This window comes from Watersipora subatra, chromosome 7 (assembly GCF_963576615.1).
Source record: "Watersipora subatra chromosome 7, tzWatSuba1.1, whole genome shotgun sequence".
NCBI classification, from domain to species: Eukaryota; Metazoa; Bryozoa; class Gymnolaemata; order Cheilostomatida; family Watersiporidae; genus Watersipora; species Watersipora subatra.
In genome coordinates, this window is record NC_088714.1 from 6191519 (window position 1) to 6218889 (window position 27371).

The window sequence follows — 27371 nt, forward strand, 5'->3', positions numbered from 1 at the left end:
CACAACTCGCAAATCAATTCTCAACTTAACTTCCCATCGTTACAATATCTAACAGTGTTATTATTCAGCGTTATTATTCAGCAGTTATTATACAACAAGTGGCGTTGCATACATACAGATAGTGAGATATCCAACAAATCAATATGACCTGCTGCGCTGCCATTATGACCTCTTGATTGCATCATTGAAGTGCTAGGCCAATATTCTTTCTAGTTTTATATCGGTGATGCTATTATTCTACATGTATACCTATATTGATTTATTAATATTTATAATCACACTCATTTCATGGTATCGGGAGATTCTATCCAAAAATAGTGGATGTCGTTGCTCCTTAAGATTAAATGTTTAAATGCACCAATGTCCTTAGCCTTTTCAACATCCAGTTCATGTGGCTACCGGTGTTTTCAAGTTGTCTACTAGCCATTGACAAAAGCGTTTACAAGTTATGTTTACTACGATGAAAATGTTCAGGCATTTGCTACATTTGGAGAGGCATTTTAAAGAAATCTTAGCCAACCCTTTTTCCTTACGAAGCTGTTGATTCACTGATCATCTCAACGGTGAACTTTCAGTCGCCTCCATACTATTTTCTCCTTCCTCATGGCAGCCATTTTCTCTCATCAAATGTTCGGTGTGCGTAATGCCTGTCTGGGAACCTATTTGGTACGCTTTGCGGTTTCTTTCTCCCCAATAGCATTTGATAAATATTCTAGCAAATACTCGGCGAAATTTTTTTCCAAAGAAGCCAAATAGGATGACATTGGCAGCGCTGTTGACATTGAGAAGAAGGATGGCGAGGTAGTAAGCGATCGAGCCGGGAAGTGTTTGGATTATGATGTCTCTGAACGCTGTGAATCCTAGTAGGGTGAAGATTGTGTTGGGCAGGCTACAGATAAGAGCTGTGATGACCACAGAAAGGAGTATTACAGTCGTGTTGTTCTCACTTTTTCTGTTCGCCTTTTTAGCTTTATCCTGAAGCAACCAAAAAAACATTTGTGGTCTGCTAAATGCTGAACTTTGTATGTTCCCTACATGGTTAGTCGCTAAAACCTTGCGTTCACAATATATCCCCGGATAACCAACAAGAAGGATATTGGCCCTGTGTGAACTTGTTACCGCAGATCTATTTGTTAATTTGATAATCTAGGCAAGTAATCGCCCCGTGCTCCGCACAATGGCCATTAATAGAACTAACCCATACGCATTAGGTCCTGACATTTGTTTGGTATGTTTATGGACTATCCAACAGCAAGTTACAGCATTAGAGCCTTGGTTCCAGCTTTCCACTAAATATTCATTCTAAGAAATATTTCAGCAAAGTCTCAATAGCTACACACACTGCGCTTGTCTAAAACGCTCTCTGTTTTCAGGATTCAATGTTCAGTACATAACGCGTAATGTGTAATAATACGTAATAATGTAATATTTACTACATATTACATTTCAATTGCCGATACTCCATTTATCAATTGTTCCAAGCGCAGTGTTGAGTTTGTGCCTGAGGCCTTGTTAATTGGTTCCAATTTAGAGTGAAACTGAAGTCTCTTTGGCAATCTGTGTTACTCATTTTGTTATAAAACAGAAATGTTTTCCAAATTATGCCATAAAAGAAAATACTTCTATCTAAATTATTCATATACCTGTTGAAGTTAAAGTTATTCTAAGAGCTGTTACCATCTAGTTACTGAGCTCCGAGCGGTCTGTTCATAACAAGAAGCGTTTTCTTATTGCAGTTAAATAATTCAAGGGGCTGTGTTTTTCTTGAAAAGGTGACAAGCTTTATCACTTTCTGATTAGCTTTGTTGTCTTAGGTTGTTTTAATTTGCCATATTACACAGAAACTGATCTTTTCCGAAACTCAAACATTGCATTAAAGAGGCTGGGTGAACTATTTTTTATTCGAAACATGTTTTTATTAATGAAACTTTATTTTAACAAGTTTTGGCTTTTATTGTGGTCAATCCATAGTTTTCGTTATTAATAGGCTTGTATACTGGTCAAACTTGTTGCCATTGACGTAGGCTCTCATTTTTGATAAAATGATATTGTTGCTGATGTTTAGTAAATGTACACTCTGTAGCACGATATTGCGCAAACTAACCTCAGTAAGCCTCAGTATACATTACATCAATGAATACATGTCGCTTGCTATTTAAAGGCTTGTTAGCACTATGTCTGACGTATGTCAGTTTTAATAACACAGTACTTCCGTGATCATCTGTGATGACAATGTTCACAATATCACAAACCCATGGTGTGATGGGAAATTAGGGAATTGATGAGACACTAATCCCGCAGCAACCGTCATGAAAGACAATATGGATTGAGCAATTCGCGATGGGCAACTAATATCACCGAAGTGGCACACATTGCACAGAGGAACTGTCTGATGCTCGGCGAACTATCAGAAAGTTTGACAGCTTCAAACGTTCCCTAACTATCCTTCGTTGTTTCATGACGTCATTTTACCGTTGTCGGCCATCTTTATAGATAATTTTATCGTTAAAAACACGAAGCTTTTGCAATGAATCTTTGAAAATGATGCTTTTGTTTGCGATTTTTTTATTATAATGTCAAAACATCACCAAAAAGTACTATTAAATAAAAAAAACGATTGTTTTCTACAAATATGGTGGCTTTTTCGTGAATGAGTGCATGTGCAAACGACTTGATGGCGTAAAAAAAACGATGGATTTGTGTTGCCTCGACGATGCCTTAAGTTTCAGTGCATATAATCGATGAATAACCGCTGATAGGACAATGGCGACATAGTGTGAACTAGGGTTGCACGATAGCTCGATAGTCGATTGAGATAGTCGATAGTTGTCTTCTCGATACGAATATGGTTGCCTATTTTTAGCCTATCGAAACATCCGAAACTAATATATCGTTATCGAATAATAAAAACTTATATAACCCGATAGTTATCGCCCTCGGATAGCTCGAACGCATGATTAACTCGAATGGATTTGTTTGGTCCGTTCTCACGCAATGACAAATTGCTTTAGACAACTCGACCTCAACTTGGTTAACTCGAACAGTTTTTTGACCAACGGCTACTGCGACGGTTGTTATTGCTTTTGAATATCACTTTATTCCAAGCTATAGAGATAAACCTCAACTTTTAGTAGTTCTCAAGCGTCGTTATTACCATCATCGGCAAAACATTTTCGTTAACGACTTTTCTAAAGGTTTACAAAATCAAATTTTGCCAAACATCCGTTTAGCGATGGCCCTCCGAAAGCTAAGAAAAGTGAGCTAATCTTCGAATAAACTTAAAGAAAAATCGGCAAACTTAATCTTAGTTAAAACGCTCAAAAGAACATGTCTTTTCTTCTGAGCATTTCAACAGCGATCAAGTTTTGCCAATTTTAATCTGAAAACGTCCTGGCAATCACATCACCTAAAACAACAAACCAATCTCAAGTGATAGAAAAACCAATCTCAAGTGATAGAAAAGTCTTTACTTTCTGATGAAATTTTTTTTAACTTTACACTAGAAGCCTTTTAATTTGCAACAAGCCATCTATGTGTTTGATTTATATATAGTTTGGATATGTACATTTATCTACTAATAAATACATGGATTTGTGACAGTGCTCTGATAACTTGGACGCTCTGATAACTCGAACACCTTTTCTTATCCCTTCCCACAATCCTTGATCTTTTCAGGCACGATAATTCGATAGTTTTGCCAGCTGCCAAGTCCGGCGATAACTATCGGTGAACTCAGTCTGCTCATTGATAATTCGATACTATCGCTATCGGTGGGACAACTCCAACGATAGTCGATAACATCTTTTCAAACGACAAATGCCATCCCTAGTGTGAACCAGCTTTAAAAGACTATCAGCGTAATTCACATTTAAATACTATTAGGTTTTTGCTGCCAGCAACAACTCTTTTGTTGATTTGACAGCAACTGAGCATTTACATATACTATTGTTGTAAATGCAAATACAACTGGGTGCAAACAACGAAAACAACCTTACACCAGAACTGGATGTCTGTGCGCTTGATCTGGTCATGCTCCTCATAGACTTTCTGAAGTGATTAGATTTCTTAATAGTCATCAATAAAAGGATCGTTAGTATTGTCAGCATAACTAGCGGCAGAGCGAGGAATATGACAAAACCTAAAACATAATAACAAAATAATCACAAATCATGTTTTATGGAAAACTCTTTTGTGAATACCATGTATAGACCTTCACTGACTTATCATGGCAAGCAATAGAAGGTTATTGTATGGGATTTACGATCTCCAAAGGCTAGTTCACACTATATCGCTGTATCTCGGCATTGATGTCACAATAATTTGGTGATTGTCGATGATAACAATGTTCACACTATCACAAACCCAACTGCATTTGCATCAGCAAATATTCCGCGGTGTAGTGTTCTCGTTTTTTGTTCTCGCAAAGAAACCTCTTTGCTTTCGTGTGCTCCAATCAAATACTAGTCCTGCAGCAACCATCATAAACGGAAATAAACACATTATGCTTTCCACGACAGTGAATCAACATCGCTACCCTGGTGCTCAACGTGTAGCCTGTCGTTGATGCTCAGCGAACTATCGGGAAAGTTTGACAGAGCTCTGCAAACATTCCCGACATATCCGCGCTGCTTTGTTGATGCCATCAGTTTACGGTGCACATAGTCGATGATGAATGCCGAAGGGGCTACGCTGACATACGCTGACATACGGCGGTATAGTGTGAACCAGCCTTTAGCGTCCTATACTGTTGTTACAAGGAGCACAGGAATTATTTGCTAGCAGATCACTGATTGTGTCACTAGTTAGGACATACTCCGTGGTGTAGGCCACTATAAATTTTTATGAAAGCTATTTGAATGGCATAGAACCATTCTCATTGTAAAAAGTAAACCTTTAGGCCTAGTTTCTATCGCAATGTTTCCTTGTCATTTTCAGCATTTTTTGACTTGCAAATATCTTGTCTTTTGATAATGGTTATCAACTAAAAATGCATACAATCATTAACATAACTGACCTATTAAAGAGGCACAACAGCATACTAAACATTTTTCTCTCACATGAATCAACGGGCCTTTAGCAACCACCAACCTTGGCTGACACCTTAGGCACATAACAAGAGCATAGGATAAGAACTTTCTTCTCAATGGATCTTGGCATTCTACCGTGCCGAGGTGTTCCCTGTGACAACGGTATGTACTATGTTATATCACGCGGGGCCTGCTTTCAGGCCTAAGTATGCCATGTGTGAAAAAACTCCTCAGGAAAGCTCATGGAGCGAGCCCATCATCTGGCTCTGTCCAATCAGGAGCATCGGTAGATGTGGACCACTCCATTTTAGAAAAAAGCAATGGTGCTTTTTTGTCTATGAAGCAGTTTTGTTGGGGCGTATGAGGTGCCATTTCCGTTTACTATCTCAATTGAGAGACTGAATTTCCAATCATTGGAGGAGTAGTAAAAATAGTGGGGCTATGTTATTGTGATAGAAAACAAGCAAAGGTTTATATACTCGTAAAACCCAACATTTACAATAAAAATAGTGCTTTAAGTAACATGGCTTAAATTAATTTGATAGGGACCTGTCACATAGGATGTTATTTTATTGGCATTTAGAGCCGGCCACTTGAATGCTATTGGGATTGGTATACCTTGGATTGTTTTTATATTGTAAAAATGTAGCATTATCATTATTTTTAAAAATTTTTCCTGCATCGCAAATATGATCTTATTTCTGATTTAAAATTAAAACGAGCATGTTGTCGTCGACATAACTGTTTTATGAACTGGCATGTGGCCATCAACATAACTGTCTTATAAACAGGTGTGTTGTCGTAAACATACCTGTCTTATAAACGGGCATGTGGTCATCAACATAACTGTTTTATAAACGGGTGTGTGGTCATCAACATAACTGTTTTATAAACTGGCATGTTGTCGTCGACATAACTGTCTTATGAACTGGCATGCGGTCGTCGACATAACTGTCTTATAAACGGGTGTGTTGTCGTAAACATAACTGTCTTATAAACGGGCATGTGGTCGTCAACCTAACTGTTTTATAAACTGGCATGTGGTTGTCGACATAACTGTCTTATAAACTGGCATGTAGTCGATGAAATAACTGTCTAATAAATGGGCGTGTGGTTCTCAACATAACTGTCTTATAAACGGGCAAGTAGTCGATGACATAACTGTCTTATAAACTGGGATGTGGTTGTCGACATAACTATCTTATAAATGGGCATGTGGTTGTCGACATAACTGTCTTATAAACTGTCATGTGGTACCAACATAACCGTCTTATAAACTAAAAAGCGGCAGTTCTTCTTACTTCTTTTTTCACTCTTAAATCGATCTACAATCGGTGCACTCGTTCAGACAAGCCCCATCTGGAAGGAACGACTTAGAGCTTTTTGTGATAACAGGAGTGACTCTGAGATTAAATCAGCCTAAATCTAGGGTGACCCTGAGGTTCTTTCAGGGTCACCCTAGATTTAAGCGAGTCGTCTAAATGACATTAAGCCGTTCTTATTCACTATGTTTTTACTGTGCGGATGATACGCATTTGGAATTATGCGCTCGTTATGGTACCATGCGATAAGTGTTTTAATGGACGTTCGCATGTTGCAGGAATTCTATGCCAAACGTCATAGCGAAGTACTCAGAACTGTTAAAATCGAAATAGGAATGACAGAAGTATGGAAATATTCTCAAATTACTTGCCCAGTCGCATTTGCCAATATGGCTCTCAAGCATTTTATGTAAGAACAGTATTATTCCAACCCAATATACACAGGATATCTTATGTAAGAACAGTAATAGTCCTACCCAATATACGCTAGGACACTTATGTATTCGCCTCATCTAACTTTTGCGTTTTCGCGGAGTCATCCTCTCGCGAAAGTTTCATGTGCGAAACTAAACTATCATAACGAACGAGCGAAAACGCGAAATTAAATAGCTTTGTTCATTGATAGTCCAAAAACAAATGGCAGCAAGCGATCAAATTGCATTATCGACCTCGCCCACATCATTCTACCTGCGGTTCACAATTACAAACTAGTCCCAAATTGAAATTTCTTATTGGTGAACTGAACCTGAAGAATCGAATTATTTTTGTTCCACTGCATTTATTTTCACATCGCTATATTTTTGCACTCATCAGAGCTGCGAAATTAAGTTGCAGCAAAATTTTACTCTGTATGCTACTCACGAAACTAAATACTAGCGAAATATAAGTGTCCTAGGGTACACAGGATATCTTATGTAAGAACAGTAATAGTCCTACCCAATATACACAAGATATCTTTTGTAAGAACAGTAATATTCCAACCCAATATACACAAGATATCTTATGTAAGAACAGTAATAGTCCTACCCAATGTACACAAGATATCTTATGTAAGAACAGTAATAGTCCTAAATATATACCCAGGATATTTTATGTAAGAACAGTAACAGTCCTACCCAATATACCCAGGACATTTTCAACTTCATCTGACACAAGACCTGATGCGTCAATCGTGTAGAAGTTCCCTTCACAATTGTCAATGCTTGTACTGATGACCTAAAACAAGTGGGTGTTATGAAGGAGCTGCCTTCGTAGCCACAACAAAGCAGCAACTCGCATATTTATCAATCGCTGCCTTTTCAAGCTTTGAATAGATTTTTCATAGGAACCATTATTCTTTCCAAGCACTTAGAAAAAACTTCTTGTAACCAAATCATTTGTTATTGGGTACCGAATCAACATATTTTTCCTTTGTTTTGCTTATTAATAATGGCCAGTTTTTTCCATTTTCTTGAACTACAGTTACATGAAGTTAAGCTTTGTTATACCCAACTGATATAACAGTTACTGCATCTGATCTTTAATACAATGCAAATATCTATTGCTTGCCGCAGTTTTACTTTTGGGAGATTTTCATTTTTCGAAAGTCTTTAGCAGGAAAGATCAATTTTTTGATGAATATAAAAAAATCTACTTTCGAGCAGTCTTATCTCAACAGCTCATGTATATCCGTGTAACCAATGGTGTTACAAAAAAATTCAATTGTTAACGCATGGGATTAGAGCAGTAGTTCTTAACCTGGGTTCGATCAAGCCCTATGGGTTTGGTGAGTCCGTCTGAGCGGTTTGGCGGAGGTCATCTCTCAAAGGCAGCACTAGAGGTCACACTGATTTGCAAGGTCATGTTTTATTAAAAGATATAAATTTAATCTGTTGTGAGTTCATGCATTGCATTGATTTTGTACTTTGAACACAGTGATGTCAATGCACAGTCCGTTTTGTGCAGCAGTAAAACACATACTTTTGTCTTGAATGTGAAAAAAATCGTTTTTTTTAATGAAGCAGGGTTCGGTGAAATCGATATGAAACTGGTGGGTTCAGTACGACCAACAAGGTTAAGAACCACTTGATTAGAATAAATAACTGCACTGAGTATTATGGTTCAATTTGCAAATATGAGAGAAGAGGGCGTCATTACGCACCTTGAGAATAAAGAACCGTGGAATCTCATATACAACTGTTATTGTCACCGTGATTCCGGAAATGATTTTGCTCTTGTTTGGAGTGCAGACTTTGTTTGCTTTCAAACTGTGGCACACGCATATATATCTACAACAGGTTCAAAAACCTAGTTTATTTTTGTTACATATTATGCTGTGAAATGTTTGATATTGTTTACGATGTAGGTTTTTAATCAAAGATCTTGTTGGATAGCGTCAAGCCCTGTGATAAGTATTGATTTATAATGAATTAATGGCCTTGTCTCCAGGTTCTCTTTGCCCCATTTATATAAGATTTGATGTCCTATAATCCAGTGGGTGATGTATGATATATGATGTATGTTGATATAACATATATGGTGCATTTTGATATATGATGTATGTTGATATAAGACATATGATGTATGTTGATATAATATATATGATGCATGTTGATATAAGATATATGATGTATGTTAATATAATATATATGATGTATGTTGATATAAGATATATGAAGTATGTTGATATAAGATATATGGTGCATGTTGATATAAGATATATGATGTATGTTGATATAAGATATATGATGTATGTTGATATAATATATATTATGTATGTTGATATAAGATATATGATGTATGTTGATATAAGATATATGATGCATGTTGATATAATATATAGGATGTATGTTGATATAAGATATATTATTTATGTTGATATAAGATATAGGATGTATGTTGATATAAGATATATGATGTATGTTGATATAATCTATATGATGTATGTTGATATAACATATATGGTGCATTTTGATATATGATGTATGTTGATATAAGACATATGATGTATGTTGATATAATATATATGATGCATGTTGATATAAGATATATGATGTATGTTGATATAAGATATATGATGTATGTTGATATAAGATGTATGATGTATGTTGGTATAATATATATAATTTATGTTGATATAAGATATATGATGTATGTTGATATAAGATATATGATGCATGTTGATATAAGATATATGATGTATGTTGATATAAGATATATGATGTATGTTGATATAATATATATGATGTATGTTAATATAATATATATGATGTATGTTGATATAAGATATATGATGTATGTTGATATAATATATATGATGTATGTTGATATAAGATATATGATTGATGTATGTTGATATAAGATGTATGATGTATGCTGATATGAGATGTATGATGAGCAGAAGATATGAAAATGACCTACACCCTATTATTGTATTTCCTTGGCTGCCATGCCAATTACTGCTAAGCAGGATTTGATATTTAATTAGTTCCTAATTGGGTGTTAGCCTCAGGATGGAGTCTAAACAATTGTGTAACCAGTCATGGGGAGATTTTACCTTCACGCAACGAAGATGTTTGTCGAATTAGAATAGCATATATTTTTTGTTACTAATGTCTTTTGATTAGGAAATAGTTCTTGTAACACGTTGTTTATGCACCTGCTCTCCGCAGAATTGTAGTCACTCATTAAGATAAGTTTTTTTTTATTTTTCTATTTCTAAGGTTTGTTTGTTCACAAGCTGGTAACCACATGAATCAAAATCAACTTTGCCAAAGAATTTTTTCTCTAACAAAGACATCAATCTATGAGTTGAGCGAAGTAAAAAAATGGGCAACCATTCAATGCCTTTAAACATTTCAAATTCAAATATTCAAGCCTTCAAATGTGTTATGATATAAGTTTCATTATGATATAAGGTTTCGCTATGGTATAAGTTTTGTTATGATATAAGGTAAGATGTAATCTTACCTTTCAGCTGTAACAACCAAAGTCAAAAGCACGCTGCAGTTGCGGAATATGTCTATGAGGCTGTAGGAGACATAGATGCGGATATAGGCTGCAAAAGGATCGATTATCCACTTTCCTACACCACATCCTATGATTATTCCGTAGTAACAAAGGTTGCTGAGCAGATAAAGAGAATCAACTATCATCAAAACCTAGAAAATAGAACTATAAATGTTTTCGCTGGTCAAACCTTCTGTAAACTTGCGTTTTGAGAAAAAGGCGTGAAAAGCTTAAAGGTCGACTTGCAATAAAATTCACATTACAGTTATTTGGTATCATAAGATTCACCATGTCTTCCTCTGTTGTGTTGTAGGTGCAAAATATGTGGGAATGTGATTACAAGCTCTTAAAAGCTAAAAAAAACGAACAGTTAATCGCAGCCGCACAAGACCGCCGTAGTTTGGATTCTCTTTCCAAGACGGCTCAAATGGGACGTAGTTGTTACAGGATGGTTTCTGTTTACACTTTCATGCAACCTCATTTCGTCGAAATATTTTCACAAGTATACTTCACGCATTCAATAAAACCATGTCTATTGTTTTTACGCATCTGTTTTATCGTCATTGTAATGCTGTCACTTTTAGCAGCGATATCTTATAACTTAAACGTAAAAAATCGTTAAACTTTTTAATCTTAGATCGAAGGAATACATATCATTGTCTGATAATCATGACGAGCCTGTTGGTCACCTGTAATAATCGAAAAGTGCTGCAAAAATTATTTGCGAAGTATTGGGTCACATGATCAGATTACAACTTGACGATTGAATAATGCCAAAACAAAACTGTAAAGTAGCGAGCATCTATATTTGATACGGGGTCTTCAGTAAAATCCTAAGTGTTTGTCATAAACTAGTGCTACGATAAGTTTTATATTGAGCTTTTTATTGGCCTTTCAATTCACGCGAGAACATCACGTGACAAGACGATAACCAAACTGTGATGACTACGTCAGAGAAATAAAGAGATTCCAATCTACGGTGGCTTTTCGTTTGTGAGCTTTTAAGAGCTTGTAATCACATTTCCACGTATTTGGCACCTACAACATAACAGAGTAAGACATGGTGAATCTTTTGATACCAAATAACTGTAATGAGAATTTTGTTGCAAGTCAACCTTTAAGAAAATCAAGTCACAGAAGATTACAACCACCTGAAAATTTAGAATTTCAAATGTTGAAAGATACAGTGTTGCAAATAACTCAACAGTTAGTAAAATCGCTTGTTACTCTAGTTTATTGTGGTGGTGTATGCTTCTGTGTTTAGGTACCACAAATTCTGATACAATAAATAGAGATACTTGTAACAAATTTTGAACAAGCTGGACAGCACAATGAGTTTAGTTAAGGGTTAGATGACAGCATTTTCAAATTGTACCTATTTTTACTAATATAATTAGGATCCTTCATTTTTCAGCGATGATTTTGATGTTAAACGAACAAAACCTGTTGTGAAGATAAAAACACTTGATGCAAGATCTAGGCTGTAACATAAAGAGGTCGTTATGGTACATGATGTCATTGCTGACGATTAGCCAATGCGTGAATGCGCAACAAAAGCACTTTTGCTTACCGCCATTACACATTTGTGACCGATTAGTCGCCAGACTATGTTGTTATGGTAATTCAACATGGCAGATAATTATATTGCAAGGCCGAAGCAGATTCCACGTATACTAAAAAGTTCGTCTCATATTTATAGACCCTGAATTAATCTTCAAGGGGGGCTCTAAAATTATATTGACCCAAAAAAATTGTCTGTAAAAATTAGCTATTTTTGGAAGCCATTTGTTTAAAACCTATCAATGCTCTGCTTTTATGAATAAGTATGTTGAATTGGCAATTTTTAGGTTACATGTATCATAAAAAACCTCTATTTGAACCTCATGGGGATGTATTTTTCGACCTGTTCCCTATAATAGTGGCATTTTATTATTAGTGACATTCAAATGAAAGGTGTCTCTGTATTTTTTGACTGGCTCGTCAGAATTTTGATAAAATAAATTTAACCCTTCACAGTCGAAGTTTTGCTAATGTCACCTCTGTTTTGCACACTCCTTCAGGTAGAGCGACATTGATGGTGTCTGTTTTAGCACTTTTGCTAAACCATTTTCCATATACATCGAAGTATCAGACAGAGTTAAACAAGGAAACTATCTTCAGTAGTTTACCCAGATACAGTTATCAATAATTTCTATGGTGTCTTCTTTCAAAAGTTAAAAAACCCGTGAAGCTTTGGAATTAGAAAATGAACTTAGATACATCATAGCAATGGCCGCTATTACGTCATACAATGTTCCTGAAAAGTATTCTCATCGTTCATCAAAACATTTTAAAGTCTTCATGGTTGATTGTAAATTAATGTAAACCACACCATGTACTAATCAGAAGACAATGGGTCAGAGTTAGACCTTGACTTCTTTGAATCAAAATGTAGTTGTGATGATCGTGATGATCGATCTTAGGTATACCGCCACTAGAACCATGGCAGCCACTACAGCAACAATAAACAAATTAATTGTTATTGATGTAACCAAGGCGTTATTAGTAATATTTTGTGGACACTTTTCTACTGATCACTTTCTATTATGGGTTCGTAAAGATCAAATAATCTCATAGTGGCGGACAAATAAAGGTGGCGTTCAATTAAAGAGTGGCGCTGTATTTTTCCACTCTTCCATTATAATAGTGGTGTTCTATTAAAGTTAGTGTCCAAATAACACTGGCGTTTAAATGGTGTTGCAACTATGCAATCATTTGCAAATCAATCAACTTCAAACTGCAGTTTGACCAATTTTTCAAGACATTTAGCAAAAGTATTTGTTGTGAAGTTTATCAGTTTATCAAAATTTTGGCATAGACTGACTAATTATTACTAGACATTACATAGACTGAACTAGTCATTGCAAGAATGTAGGATAATTATTTGTGCTATCTTTTAAATTTGAGTTTTAGTTGTGCTTACGAATGAAGATAGCGTGCAGCTGTTGGCTATACTACCTTATAAACCAAAGAGTGATGACCCACACAACTTTTTTCCTTACATGCAGTGATCGCTGGTGGTACACCTATTCTTCCTTTATCTTATGGCCGACGCTTGTCATGAGCGGTCTTGAAAAAACGCCTATTTTCATAACACTCATTGTAATACCATACCAACAGCATAATTATTATCCGGTATGGATCATCAACGATTTGTGCTGGCGTTAACATCTGTGCAGCTACTCGCATGATGTATTTTTGCTCAGAGAAAAATGTTAAATGTTAACGATGAAAACAGCCGAATACACAAATGATTCTAGTTGACAACATAATCAAGCTATGGAACATGTTGGACTTCAACAGAGCTATTTTAAATGTGTCATCCCAGTTTATACCTGAGTAGAACATAGAAAATTATAGACAATCATGTAAACATTGTTTTACATAAAGCTTCACTTCCGGTGGCGGCATACGTTCAGAAAATATGTGTACCTTGCATTGAGCTGAATTTTTTTACACTTATGGAAGCTTAGAACTAGTGCTAAAAATAATTATTGACTGAAAGACTTTTATATTAGTCTAAACTAACAAAGAAGTTTAAATTGTAATAATAATTGAAAAATTAATTATTATTAAAAAAACAGATTTTACCAATTATTTTATATTCAATTTTGGAGTTTTTTTAAACATTGAGGAAAGTAAAACTTTTAATATATAATTTAGTATATATGGGCATCACCAACAAAGTAAAGAACAGAGAAGTAGAATTGTTGTGGTTAAGTAACCTTGGCTACTTTTTGAAGTGGGTTTTTGGAAGGTGAAAGTTAGTGTCTCAGTAATATGTTATCAATTGAAGGCTTGGCATTTCCGCCGCCACGGTTAACCAGCTATGACGTCATTGTCTAAACTCTTATAATCTTAAACTCAGGTTTATACTAACAAGCTTTAGTATGTCTGTTTCAAGAGGGTATATATTTTGTCCATAAATAAATAAATACTTAGGGATGACTAGGTTTGTGTGAAACCTAGTCATCATCATTGTTCAAAACTAAACTGAAACTGAAAAACTGAAACTATCGTACATTGGAAATGAGTAAAATGGAATTGAGCACAAACTGTTTATCAGAATACATTGTTTCAGCCAATCACAGAATATGTCGGTTTATCTCTACTGACGTTGACTAATGTTTTCGTCGATATGATAAATCAAAAACGCGTTATCGATTGCTAGCCAGGCTATGATCACATAGGAAGACGGCCATTTTGAGGAAGGCCTCGGTTACCTGTAAATAAATAGCTGTTGTTGACCCTCTGTATTCTTTACTTCTCATCACGATGTAGGACAGGATGTTCCCAAAAATGCCCGCAATGCAGACAATATTCAGCAACCAGCCGTAAATGACAGTTGTAGCCAGTCTCTGCAGCTCCAGTTCCTTATAGCTGAATGTTGTTTCCTGAAAGCAGTTACCAAATAAGGTGTTCAAATTAGGGTCTTCAGGTGAAATACCTAAAAACATCTATTGGCTGTATATTGGTCTATACAGTTGTACGTTCAAAACTATTTTAAATGATTTCCTATTTTTATTCCTTATGAAAAGGATTATAGTAATGGTTGACTCATGATATTCGGTTGTGGTCTAAAATGATAAAGGTTTGCTCGACTGTAACAAAATCAATCAATGAGATGCGAGCAATGCTTTTTCACTCTAGCCTGTTGAACCTCATATCATTGCTATTAGAATCACGTGCTAGGCGTATCAGGGTATTCTTTCGTGCAAAGTGTTACGCTTTATCCATATGAATAAGCTACACGTAATGGCATTTACTGTAAAACCGGTATTTGAATGCCACCTCTGTTTAGACGTCACCTCTATTTGAGCGTCACTATGGGGAAAAGGGTTGAAAAATGGAGCATCAGCCTTTAATGAATACCATTTTTATTTGAACGCCACTTCTATTTGACAGCCAATATTTGACATTCTTAATCTTTACAAACCCATAATAGCAATTGATCAGTAGAAAAGAGTCCACAAAACCATACTAATACAGACTTGATTACATCAATTATTATTTATTGGTTTTTGCTGTTTGTGTTAAAGTTCGTTTTCCAACTCTAAAAAAGTAAAAACATTTTTAACTTTTTTGGTTAAAAACTTTGATTGCAAAACCATAAATATAATTGGTAACTGCATCAAGCTGCTAGTAGTTCCTTTATTAACTCGGACTTGATACTTTGATGTATGTGAAATGTTTTCCATTCACAATGGAATCTGTGCTACTATGTATTTTGAGGCTAACATTTGAGGCTAACATTTTGAGGCTATATTGATTACACGCGGTTTCTCTTTATTTGCGCTAGAAGTGTCTTTTCAAAATTGCTTTGCGTAAAATTTTGCTCTGCGAAAAATTGTTTGGACGCTAATGTCGACTAGCTCAGCTTTGCAGAAGACTGGTTGAGGTCAGAAGACACTGTGGAAGGTATCGAACAGCCAGAAGAATATGAAACGGTTCCAAACGAAAGCGATAATCAGAACGCAACTGGCTAAGCGAACGATGCTAATATTTTTGTTTAACAAATCCTAATATTTGTTTTAAAATGGTAATTTTTGTTTCTGTATTATAGTTATGGTTTGTTTATGTCACTTGTTTTTGAATAAAATATAGTTGTGAAATGAAAATATGTCTTTAAATTTAAAATGAAATGAAAAACTTGAAAGCTCTAACAAATTGTAACATAGGTTATAAGATCATCGTAGGCTAATTTCAAGCCATAGATATCAACTGGTCGAGACATGTATCAGCTTCTTCGTGCATATTTATTTAGATATCTACGACAAGTTGGATTAAAGTTAGTAAATTTCTTGCGTCCAAAAGGGTTAATGTCGCACTGCCTAAAGGAAAGTGCAAAATATAGGCGACATTCGCTTTGCCTGTGAAAGGGTTAAATTTATCTTCCCAAGTTCTGACGAGCTAATGGAAAAACACAACGCCACCCTCTATTTGAACGTCACCTCTAATAAAGCACCAACCTAAGAGAAGGTTTGAAAAATAGAGTGCCATGGCGTTCAAATGAAGGTTTTACGGTAGATGTATCTTAAATATTTCATGTCTGCTGATATTGATAGCTTGTATACACGAGGAACCTCAAGGTGCTCACCGAGCTCTTTATGAAGTGACAGTTTTTGTTGTATATTCCTATTACTCAGTCTATTTTATCAGATTAGTTTCAAGGACAACTCTATGGTTGGTGAAACAGTGCATAATTTATTAAAGATCGGCAGCCAGAGCTGCCTATTTTAATCTTGCATGCATAAGGAACAGTTTTTGATGAAAAGTATTGAGATTAGCTTAATTTAGTATTGTTTTATCTTCTGATATGTCACGGTATCTCTTATGTTAGTAGCCATTTGTTTTCGGGTCATGAGCTAGTACTAGAAATAGCTGGGTAGCACCCTTGACACCGTCATCCTTGACATACTCTGTAGGGCCTATTGAAGAACTGTTTGTTTTCCATCTTAATTATTCACTTAAGCAAAATCAATGCTCTATGGAAATCATTATGCAACCCTTAAAAGACTATTCCATTATTGAAGAGTGCTCAGAAAAGATTAAACTGTTTGCTCTCCCATTCAACAACAGCAAAGAAACTGTGTTGACAATATATGATCATGCTCTACTTCCAGTCATTACTCTGTTAATCATATGGGCCGCACTACTGCTGTTTGCAGTCGCTCAAAATGATCATGTCAGTCCTGCCATTCGCATTTCTTACATCCACCACCGCAGAGGGGGGGGGGGGGGGTGGTGGCCCTATCCAATAACACTTAACACTTGTAAATTGCGGATAACAGGTTTTTGCCAAAGTGATTTTGTCTAACTAGTAAAGATGTGCATGTAAGTAGTTCTCGTAGTATATCATGCAGCTCGCTTCTTTATGTATGCTAGTACTCTGGCAGCGTGGCGTACCGTGGCAGATCATCCGATCTAATCATTATGTGCACAAATATTCTGGAATTTGGGAAAGTTGTTTGAGTCTCAGTCTATGAAGGTGAATGTCTTGAGTTCAAATCTTGTAACATGCTATGTTTTTTCCAACATCCAACTATGGCTTCGGACAGACGAATGGGAGGACAGACACAGACAGACACAGCTCTTATTATAGTAAAGAGTAGTACCCAGGCAGTCCGGTTTGCCGTGAGAGATTGTCATGTGGAATAACTATGCATAATTATTGTTAAATACTGTACTGTGGTTTTGTGGCACAGATGGTAGCGTACATAGCTGAGAAGCTTAATATCTAGGTTTGAATCCGGTGCGCCGAAGTCGTTTTTCTAATGCCCGTAGTTTGGCTTCGGGTGGATATATGAACAGCCGCAGCTGTTATTATAGTAAAGATTTTTGTCAGGATTAAGGGTACGGCTACATGTTACGATTTTTTCGTTGGTTCTAACCGAAATCACGAAATGAACGAAAAACATAGAATTATTCGGCCGAAATTCACAGAATTATCAGAGCTGTGCATGCACACTGAAATCGGCGATGAAATGCTTTTAATTGGCTAAACAAATTACTAGCGAGCACGATTCTAGCAGCTTTCGAAATTGGTATAGTCCAAGAAACGTATTACAACACACAATAAAAGTACCAGTGCAATTCAACATAGTACATACGATGAAATTGCTTAGATCGTGCTATTGTTGGCTTTTTATCGTTTGGACACTATGGCTACGAATCGTTTCTTTTTTAATAATAACAATTTTTATTTAGCAGCATAATTTCCGTTGCAGAAAGTGTTGCCATATTTAGTGCAATCAAGTCAATTGCATCGTCTTTACTACGGCGAATTGCATTAGTATTTTTCTTGCGTGTCGTGTTATGTGCCTCTAACTATGTAATTTGCGAAAGTTTCTAGAATCGTGCTCGCTAATAACTTTTTAGCCAACTAAAAGCATTTCGGTGTGCATGCACGGCTCTGACAATTCTGTGAATTTCAGCTGAATAATTCTGTATTTTTCATTCATTTCGTGATTTCGGTCAGAGCCAACGAAAAAATCGTTACGTGTGGCCGTACCTTAACACGCATTCTGTTTTGCACAATGGTCTTACACACAATGTATTGCATCATCTTCTTTCTCTCAAATTAAATGTATTTCTTTTATGTAGTAGCTTGTTGTAAGGTGGATAAGTCAGCTACACTTTCTTATTATTACTGATCAGTAATAACTCTCGTGCCATAAACGCTGATAAGATGTTTGTAATCATTCAATTAGTTAGAGTAATCTCGGCGCGATGCCCCAGCTGCAGGCTTCTCCATACTGTGAACAAGCAAATACTGATGATCAGTAAATTGCCAGCTCTGAAGAAGCCAGCATGAAACACTAACACGCGCTTTCTGCGTTACAAGGCAGGCTCTGAACCCCCTCCAGTTGGCAGACCCTTCTTGCCATCATGCGTGCTACTAATTGGAAAAATCATACGAAGCGCGAACCAGTAATTTAAATATTATAGAAAGTGTGGTATAAGAATTGTAACAATTTTCTACAGCGTTAACTTCTGGAGGCTTGGATTTATGTCAGAACAATTTAGAGATTAGCCTTTCCTGGTCTGCTCTTTGTTATATGAGCTATTAAATTTGGAGACTAAGCATGTTACTTAAACCATAACTGTCAAGTTCAACTTTTATTGTATTTACTAGGTCAATCAGACACACTGATTCCGATTTTGTACTCAAAATAAAGATTGGTCCACTAACTTTCAGAGTATTCCCGCTGCTGCTGCAATGCAATATCGTTAGTATTGCTCGTCAGACATATTCCTTATCAAGGTGTGTTCAGATAATTAGGTAGAATGACAGTGCATGCATAATTATTTTAGTGAAATGTTTTTGTATCACTAGGCTCTCTCGATGATACTTTTCAAAAGCTGTGGAAAACAGAAAACGACTTCTCAATATCGTGTTGTCTAGAGCGTTAAATTTTAGTTTTTGTTAGGTAGATGGTCAGCTACACTCGTAACTATAGCAACAGGATTGTATTTTTGATTGAATTGTGCTGCATCTCGAGAGCAACCATGTTAAACAATTACAAATTGTTTTACGAAAAAGTTACTCTTCGTGAAAGTAAAGTTATCTTTCCATTTTTACAAGATGTCAACTGTCACCCTTGGTTTAAGCGAGTCGTCTAAATGACATTAAACCGCTCTTATTCACTATGTTTCTCTTGTTCAGATGATACGCATTTGGAAGTATGCGCTTGTTATGGTACCATGCGTTAAGTGTTTTAATGGGCACTCACATGTTGCAGGAACATTATGCCAAACGTCATAGTGGCATACTCAGAACTGCTTAAATCGAAATAAAAATGACAGAAGCATGGACTGTTTTTGAAATGGAATAGCTTGTGCGGCATTTTTTTACGCATCATTCGTAAGTGCCGTTTCCATTTTTCGCAAGCATGAAGCATTCGATAATAATTTGCGAGTAACAGAACTCGCTTGACTAACAGGTTTTTGCCATTTGCATGTCGCAGACTTGAAGACTAATCGTGTCATAGAAACATAGTGATGGGAGTATTAGGATTGGCAGGTCGGCTTGCTTTGGCATAACAATAAATAACTTTATTTTTTATCGCATTTATGCTATGTCGTTGTTTTAGCCATCCATTTCGGTTACTGTGAGTTTTCGATCACGATTTTGAATGTTGTTGTCAAAAGTACGTAGTAGAGTTAAGAGCAGCAACGCAACACTTTTTTTTCTTCAAGCGAAGCCATCAAGTCGTGGAGCGTGAGTTTGGGCTGTTTTTGGTGTGAGTCGAATTGCAAATCACTATAAAACCGCTTGTCACGTATCACCCTAAATAGGCCTTATAGCAATGGTAATATGCTATACTCGATGCCAAACAATAGGCCTTATAGCAATGGTAATATGCTATACTCGATGCCAAACAATAGGCCTTATAGCAATGGTAATATGCTATACTCGATGCCAAACATTAGGCCTTATAGCAATGGTAATATGCTATACTCGATGCCAAACAATAGGCCTTATAGCAATGGTAATATGCTATACTCGATGCCAAACATTTCTCCACTCAGCACATACTAATTTGTCTACATGTTATAGAAAAGTAGATAGACCCACCAGGAGTTGAAAGCAGATGTAAAATGTAGTGTATCCATATTTATCTACAAAGGTTGTTGGGCATTCTAGTATAAGTGTTCTGTTGTAGCACTGCGGATGTCTGGCAATCCAGGTGGCATTGTTTTCATTTGCTGTATCACCAAAGGAATCCACATATTCTGAGCTGTCCATGTTTGAAACCCTGAAACACGTGTTTAATCCCCATCAATCTGTGAATATTTGTTGTCATACAGCCATTCAGTTGTTTAGGCCTACTTAAGGGTGCTTTGGGATTCCCTGCGGGTAAGGGGATACGCGATTGGTTACGTGTGAGGCGTTCAGACTCTAATCATGTACCTTTATCCATTTTAGGAAAAATCTGTTCGTGCTTACTTTAAGGTCTGTTGACAATGGTTAAGGACAAGCATGACAACGCTTTAACAAAAGTCGTGTTTCGTGATCTTTATAAATATTTGGATGCTTTTACGTTCCGATAATGGAACATTTTTCTTGTAACAAGTGTGTTCAGTGTTATATTGGATTTTTTTCAGGTCTTCTATAAATTTGTCACCTAGTCTGTCATATAGGCTATCGCTGTAAGCAGCATAAAAAAATAACTCCAAGTTTATGGATGCTCGCTGATCTGAATGAATGTTTTTTACATACCCTATTTGTGGTAGACGTTTTTTAAAATTTGATCACACATAGCCCTCTAGGGTACATGTAGGGGGTCCGGAAGCAGCTTAATACACGTGATTCAGGAGTAGGCAACGAGTAGGTCCGTAATAGAATATGCTATCATTACTAGTTAGTCTGCTACTGTTAGTATTTTTTGTTAAAAATTAGAGCTCTTTAATTCTATAGTTACATACAAGGCTATAAAGGGCACAAGAGAAAAATATTTTTCTTATTGTGTTCCACTTTCACTTTTGCGAGAACATTTTATCCGTCTTAAGTATAAAAGCATATTTGCTGAGGGTTTGGAGTGAGTACCTGCTACTGCCATGCAGGTACTCACTCCAAATCCTCAGCAAAATATTACCGGAGCACCCGCTACTTTCCTGCACGACAGTAGCGGGTACTTCCTTAGTTTTTTCAGAGGAAGCATGTCACAGGCATTCTTTGCATTTGGCGAAAAGAATAACAGAGCATGCAATTATTGTTAATGTTATGGAATTTCCTCATATGGTAACCTCTAATCGTTTGGCATGTTAGAGCATGAGCAGTAGTGAGAGTCATTGACAAAGAGAGTTTTGTTGTTATAGTTACGACTACCCTGGCAGTCTAGTGTCCAGTCCAGTGAAAGATCGTCTCGTTTAATAACTACAGTACACCCTCTGGTTACGGTGTGTTCCTGTTGTACAGTTTTTCGTCTTACGATGTGGAACATGGGGTCTTTTCAACCCTGCCGTACGACATTTTTTTCACCATACAATATTAACAAAAGATTTACTCAAAATTAAAATTTGCCAGTTGGTATGCTTAATACGTCGGAATAACGAAGATGCCGTTGTGCTATTCGCTAGGTGAAAAATGAAACCGGAAACAGAGAAGTGATAAAATTTTAGACAATGTCAAAGTTGAAGTTTAGATTAGTAAAATACGTACTAAACTTAGCTTTAGGTATGTGTTTCTGAAATTCATTTAATTTAAATTCAATGTTTATGATATACGTTTGTCTCAAAGGTAAGAACTCCCTGCAGTACGTACTGCACATAGTACATTGTATTTTTACACTTTATTGCAGATCATAATCACTAAATACTCTAAAGTTACTGTAGGTAAATCTAGTTGCTAAGGTTAATATGCTATTTGATTACTAATTTTTAATAGGAACAGTATGTACTTGTATATAAATTTTTTAATGTTTTTACCAGGGGTGTTTGCATTAGATAATTATGGATTACTATACCCCTTTATCCGACATTTTCGCCTTACAATGCCAACACTGGAATGAATTAAAACTGCATGCCGAGGGCCACTGTATAGGTACAGTTATTAGAGAATACTAGCGGGTGGTCAATTAGCACGGTTACTAGTGTCAGACTTCCGTGCTGAAAGTAGTGAGTGCAAATCCTGTGCGATGCTATCTTTTTTTACAACATCCAACAGTCGCTTCAGACAGATGGGCAGACACACTCTTATTATAGTAAAGATTTAGCTAATTATCAATTCTGTTTTTGTACCAGTTTCCTGTATCTGAGGCCTTTGTAGAACCCTGTATAAGACAGTCTAGTATTTGCCAGGAAGGCAAATACTGCTGTCAGTCTCATTTTTGATGTATAGTTATTGAAGTTACCGGTAGTATTTTTACATACAAAGGAACTCAGTCTATTATGTCCCGCTGTTTTCCTCACTGTTACAGCATTTTAAAAGTCAATAAAGTTTATTCGTGTTGGATTTTTAATTTTGCGCAAAGGGCCAATTTGGTTTTAACATAAATAAAAATAAGAAAAAATTATTAATATAAAAATTGTAAAGTTCTCTAGGATTATAGATAGTTTTATAACATAAAAAATTTCATGTTGGTTTGCTCATAATGTAGTGCCATCTCTCTCATAGCTTGAGAACCATAGTTCACTACTGGTAAGTTATAAAAGCTACACCACCATATCCAACGACTAGGGAGCCAATGCATTTTATAGGGAGGAACAAGTGAGACAAATTACAAGGCCTTAACAAACCAAACAACAATAATCTTCTTAAATCTATGTCAGATAATCTTCTCTTTTTAATTGAAAGTTATTGCATTTTAAAACTGACAAATAGCATTGTCAGAATTTCAAATATTCTTAACTCTTTCGCTACCACAAGCCGATGTATCAGCTTTCGCGGTAATATAAGTACTGGCCGTAAGCCGATGTGTCGACTTATCAATAGGGTTTCACTTTTCTTTTTATTATGAAGCCCACACATTAGTTAGACTAATCAAGTTTTGTCTCCAATGAAACAACCTTATCTCCAATCATGTGAAACCAATAGAAAATTTTTTGGTGCAACAATTCCAACAATTCGCGGCATTATAAGTACAGACCGTAAGACAATGTATCGGCTTATCAATACGGTTTCATTTTTCTTTTTATTATGAAGCTCACACATTAGTTAGACTAATCAAATTTTGTTTCCAATGAATCAACCTTATCGCCAATCACGTGAAACCAATAGAAAATTTTTTGGTTCAACAATTCGTGTTAATATAAGTACAAAGCGTAAGACGATGTATCGTCTTATCAAAAAGGTTTCACTTTTCTGTTCATTACGAAGCCCACAAACTAGCTAGACTAATCAAATTTGGTCTCCAATGAAACAACCTTGTTGCAAATCATGTGCAATCAAAAGAAATATTTTTGGTTTAGCAATTCCATTTCTAATTATTTTTCAAAACGGGAAAACCAGATCGTTATCGTCATGACAATAAGGAACACACCGCGTTTGTTCAACGCAAACAAAGCTTCAGAAACTTTGCGAGAGTGAGATTCACTAAACAATTTTATACTTTTAGAGAATTTTGTTCTGAATAAGATGAATTTTACAGTAAAACGATACCTGTTTTGATTCTCGAGGTATTGCTTAAATACTAGCGGTATATCGGTTTTTCAAATTATCCGTTTGAATTAACTCGGGCAGAAAAATCATTCGGTCAGAATTTAATGCGGTAGTGAAAGAGTTAAATAACTTTGAAATATTCAAGTAAACAAATTTGAGCTCACACTAAACTCGCGATTATGAGGCTGCTTCAAATACCATAAATAAAACTCTGATTACAATCTAGAGTTTTGTAAATTCAATGTCAGGAAGCGTATGAGGGTAAATAATTTACCAACCAACAAGCATTTCCTGTTTTATTAGTTTACCTTATACTTAAGCTCACGATATTTTAAAGCATGCTGGAAATTTCACCTGCTGCTATTATTGCATACAAGAATTAGAGCGCACTTTGGAACAAAGGCTGATCTATCATGGTATACACCAGCTGTTTTCAACAGAGTGAAAGTTAGCAAGCAAGGTCCTGTTGATATTGTTAGCCTCAACTACTTATGTAATTGCGCCATTGATTTCTTTCTGTTTATTATTTCGGTTGTAATAAATCTGTAATAAATCACTGGCTGTAATAAATCGGCTGTAATAAATCGGCTGTAATAAATCGGCTGTAAATTAGGCTGTAATAAATCACGCAGTAATAAATCTCAAAGTATGATAACATTTTCTGCAAACATCAACACCCCGTCTAGATTTGCTATTGTAGAGACAATAAAGAAACACTTGAAATGGTTTCATCTATACCAGATTAACCAGACCTAGGTGGTGACCACTAAAGTTCATTTCGATACAAATCATTTGGTGATTATTGGAACAAAATCCTATAAGGTGAACAAAATCGAATAAAATAACAAATAATAATTCTGTACATCTTTTGCTTCATGTTTAATTGTCAAAAAAGTTGCAGTTGCAATCTGTGATGCAGAACCACAAATAAATTTATTTCCATATTGTGTATGCAATAAAAGAACTGCTAGAATTACAAGAAATATACTGTGTCAACAGGTGACTAACACTTTAGTTTACCGACTCTGACTATTAGCCATATGTAATGAGCCAAAACTAAAATATTTATGTAACTCACTGCATATATCATCGCTGTGTGATTCTAGACTAATGCCGTAAGATCACATACCTGAGAGACACGGGTCTACTACAAGAATAGTCTCGCCTCGCTTTTACCTAGAATAATTCCTCTCTTAGCATATTTGCTTTCACTTCTCCAAGTTTCCTCTGCACACAGTGCTTTTCATAAGGTTCATACCTAGATGCTATTACATCGATTTGTTAGACGGGCTTTAAAGCATTCCTCCTATGATTTGTTTACACTCGTACGCTACTCTACAGATGCTCCTCCTAAAAGCAACCTTCCTTCTCCTACTAGAAGAACTTTATGGCATTCTTTTTGCATGATTTTTAGCACTGAAGCCCATCTCATTGTCTTTACATTGTTTTTACCTTGCATACTTTGTTAGAGTGTCAGATGCTTTTTTTCGATGCCTGAATCATATGATCATCTGTTATCTTTTTTGAATGTAATTGAATTTTTTTCTTGTTGGTGCTAGGTTTTTAATCTGTACCGCTGTTTCAATTTTGCTGATTGTGTGAGTTTGATATTTGGTTGATTTATGTGAAATCTGACTTAAGGCGTGGTCACACGAGCACCGAACCGACGTAGGTTCGGAGGCTGGTTCGGTTCGTGGCACATGTCACACGGCCACCGAAGTAACTTCGCTTCCTAGATACCATACGGATAGATACAGGACACGGTTTCATTAGTAGTTTTTATGTATTTGAGTTAAATATTTCTATTGTAAACAAAAAACTTTGAGGAACAATTATAAATTATAATTACACAACAGATTTATCAGAAGATCGTTCAGCTGCTCAAAATAAATCACTCGATACAAAGATTTTGCCAACCCTTCCCATCAACATAAGTATATTTTTTTATTAACATATAAATGTTTTTCTATGCTGAGTACATAACAAACAAAAACAGTCTTTATCATAGTATTGTGGTTTTACATAAATAAATCAGTCAACGATACTTCATCAGGATGAATATGGCACATTACTTATATTCTACACGAAAGAGAATCACAATTCTCTTACATTTATGCAAAACTTAAGTGCAACATCTTACATTTATGCAACACAATCACAAGTCCGGGTGAACCTTGTCGTAAATTGCTTCATGTTGTTTATTTAAGGAAATGAAAGTATCGTCCCATTTCTTTTTTAACTTTACTCAAGCGCACGTAAGGAGAAATGTGACGCGTGCTCGCTAGAATTCTAGAATTTTAACCAGCCAATAAGAGCAAGGGTTCGGCCACGAAATTTCGAGCAGTACCGAAATGGTTCGTTTCGACCAGAAATGTCTTCGGCCGAACTTTTTACAACTGAGAGCGACATCGTTTTGCGTCATTTAGTTCGGTTCGGTGCTCGTGTGACCACGCCTTTACATGGCCACCCAATATACCAGACCACCAAACTTGTATGACCACCTGACTTGCATGGTCACCTGACTCGCATGGTCACCTGACTCGCATGGTCACCTGACTCGCATGGTCACCTGACTCGCATGGTCACCTGCCTCGCATGGTCACCTGCCTCGCATGGCCACCTGCCTCGCATGGCCACCTGACTCGCATGGCCACCAAACCTGTAGGACTCTCTGACATTTCTATCCCACTTGGTCACCTGATTTTAACTCATTCGCACCTGACTAATTTCTAGACAATTAGGTCCAGATACTGCTATTTTTTCAGAAAATTGCCGTAATTCAAATTACTACTACAGGAGATAGATTTGAGATAATTTATTCAATCAAATTTCAAAAGAACCAACCTAGTCTCCTCTTTCAAACTATATTACATTCATATAGACAACTCGTATCCCTTTTATGTAGATCCGTACCTCAAAGAAGGTAGTTTCAGGAAATTTCAAATTTTGAAAAAATTGTCATTTGCTGAAACAAAGTCAGATTTGCACCATAAAAATTACAAAATATAAAAGGTTTGACTGAAACTACTCATTTATTACAGACAATACATATTTATGAATACTATTTATACATATATGCATATGGTCATGAACATGAAAATCATAAAACTCTAACTTCGAACTTTTTCTCACGAGCATCATCCTTTAAACAAAAGCATAGCAAATCTATATACTAATATAACTCAATAAAACGTCATGAAAATGTTTCAAATAATAAAAAATTTGTTCAATAACTCTGTTCTTGACTTTTCAGACTTCATAGACAGCTCTAAGAATCAATATGATCCTATCGAAACTGAAAGATAACGTTAGTCTGACTACGGCTGGCAGCGTAAAGAGTGCATTTTTATTCGAGCATAACGATTCAAATTGGCAAAATTGAAAGTTAATAAA

General features: G+C 36.0%; 2 protein-coding genes across 2 annotated transcripts in view; one reads left to right on the forward strand and one right to left on the reverse strand.

The window, feature by feature from the left end:
• The window catches only part of LOC137399579 (zinc finger protein 106-like), a 79469-nt gene that overhangs the window by 26297 nt on the left and 25801 nt on the right, over positions 1 to 27371 (forward strand). The gene's annotated exons all lie outside the window — the stretch shown is intronic.
• LOC137399580 (FMRFamide receptor-like) lies at positions 553 to 26656 on the reverse strand. The gene is made up of 7 exons (XM_068085759.1): positions 26582 to 26656; positions 14599 to 14769; positions 10298 to 10488; positions 8490 to 8616; positions 7465 to 7564; positions 3996 to 4138; positions 553 to 975 (listed from the first exon to the last, which is right to left on the reverse strand). The coding sequence occupies exons 1-7, from the start codon at positions 26654 to 26656 to the stop codon at positions 553 to 555; spliced, it is 1230 nt and encodes a 409-aa protein (XP_067941860.1).